The 1629-nt window shown below is 33.2% G+C and overlaps 1 protein-coding gene across 1 annotated transcript in view; it reads right to left on the bottom strand.

Annotated features, from left to right (window-relative positions):
• Nucleotides 1–1629, bottom strand: part of LOC139977473 (short transient receptor potential channel 7-like) — a 162555-nt gene that overhangs the window by 150764 nt on the left and 10162 nt on the right. Inside the window, exon 2 of the mRNA XM_071986820.1 lies at nucleotides 82–332. Within this exon, the coding sequence (XP_071842921.1) occupies nucleotides 82–253 (172 nt within the window). The 5' untranslated portion in view covers nucleotides 254–332. The remainder of the gene's footprint in view (nucleotides 1–81; nucleotides 333–1629) is intronic.

Raw genomic sequence — 1629 nt, 5'->3', positions numbered from 1 at the left:
ACAACCCATTTTTTGTACATCTACTCATGGTATAATAATCATTTATATTACTAATAATAACTTGAAATGTAAAAAACTTACGTTTGTGATGGACTTTAGGCGATGCGTCTTTGTAGCCTTTAGTAGACATATTTCTCGAGTAATTCGACTTCCCTTCCTTCTTCTCGTTGACGTATCTCCTCGAGCCATAATTATTATTCTCGCTCTCAGTATTTAAATTCAGAGTTCGTGAAATATATCGAAGTAATTCCATTTTCTATAATGATAAAGAGGGTGATAGCGATCACGTTTCATTCGTTCTCAGTGATTGAAGTCGTCGTCGGAATAATTATCTGGAGGAGAAAAAAAAAGAGAATGGCAGCCATATTAAAAAAATATATATATATATTCAAAAGATAATGTAGTTTTGTTAGCAAAAGAGTTACGTCAGTTTACTAGCACGGGCTAACACATCCTTAAAGGTAGTCTGTATAGGCTCCAAATTATAGCATGCTATAATTGCTACAAGTTTTCAAAAAAGTACTTACCTGGAGGTCTTTACTCTCCAAATTGTTCTCAGACATTCTAAATTAACACAAAAGATGTTTGAATGTCCCAGTGAGGTAAATTGCCCCCAGGATGATAACAAAAATAGTTTAAGAACTTGTTACCAAAGGTGACCATATTTGCAAATCTGGCATAATTGGGGCCAATACAGCATACCTTTAATACAGAACAACAATCAAATAAATGTTATGATGTTATGAATCAATGATTTTTTTCTTTTAACAGATATAAGTCTACCTAAATATGAGTCTATTCAATCAACATCATCTTGACCAAAAATATCATCATGCTGAAAATGATTTCATTGTTCTGTATAATATTTAACTCAGTTATTCACAGAAGAAAATAATATTTCTACAAACAAAATATATATATATTTTGGCGAAATCCTAAATACAGAAAACACTTATAGCTATAAGCTGGTACCAGGTTTTCCCAGGATAAAAGAATTAAGTACAATAGTATGATAGGAAAGTAAATGCTTTTAAAGAATCACTATAACTTATATTCAATCAACAATATCTGGAGTTATCTAAACCTTCTTAAACATAAGGAAAGATCGGGACATCCTGAAACCTAAGAAACATCGGTCTTCTGGAATGAGAGCTAGAGTAGATCGAGGATAGGGGCAATGTTTCAACATTTCGTGATGTTGAGAAAAGAGAGAAATAAGTTTGCATTCATTCAGTATGATAGACACAGACAACTGATTTATGTATGTATGTATGTATTTTAGATCCTCCTGCAAGCAGGAACTCACGAAGAAACCTCATTGGCTTATCAAAGCCGCAAGCTGACCGAAGTCAGTCTCTTACATTCATATTTAACGTCCATGATTATGAATTGTTAATTGTCAACAACTCTGTAACTGGACGACATACATTAATCTTGGAGGGACTCGAACCGGGAACCTTATGATTGGAAGGCACCGGCGTGAACCACTGAGCTAACACTATATATATATATACATATATACATATATATATATATATATATATATATATATTGCGTACCACATTTCCTTTCAAAATCACCATACATTGCATTCTCCTAACCTAAGCCTGTACCGTACAGTAGATGCAA

Source organism: Apostichopus japonicus, chromosome 12 (genome assembly GCF_037975245.1).
Source record: "Apostichopus japonicus isolate 1M-3 chromosome 12, ASM3797524v1, whole genome shotgun sequence".
NCBI classification, from domain to species: Eukaryota; Metazoa; Echinodermata; class Holothuroidea; order Aspidochirotida; family Stichopodidae; genus Apostichopus; species Apostichopus japonicus.
Note: the sequence above shows the minus strand (reverse complement) of the source record. Positions and strands in the feature narration are given on the sequence as shown.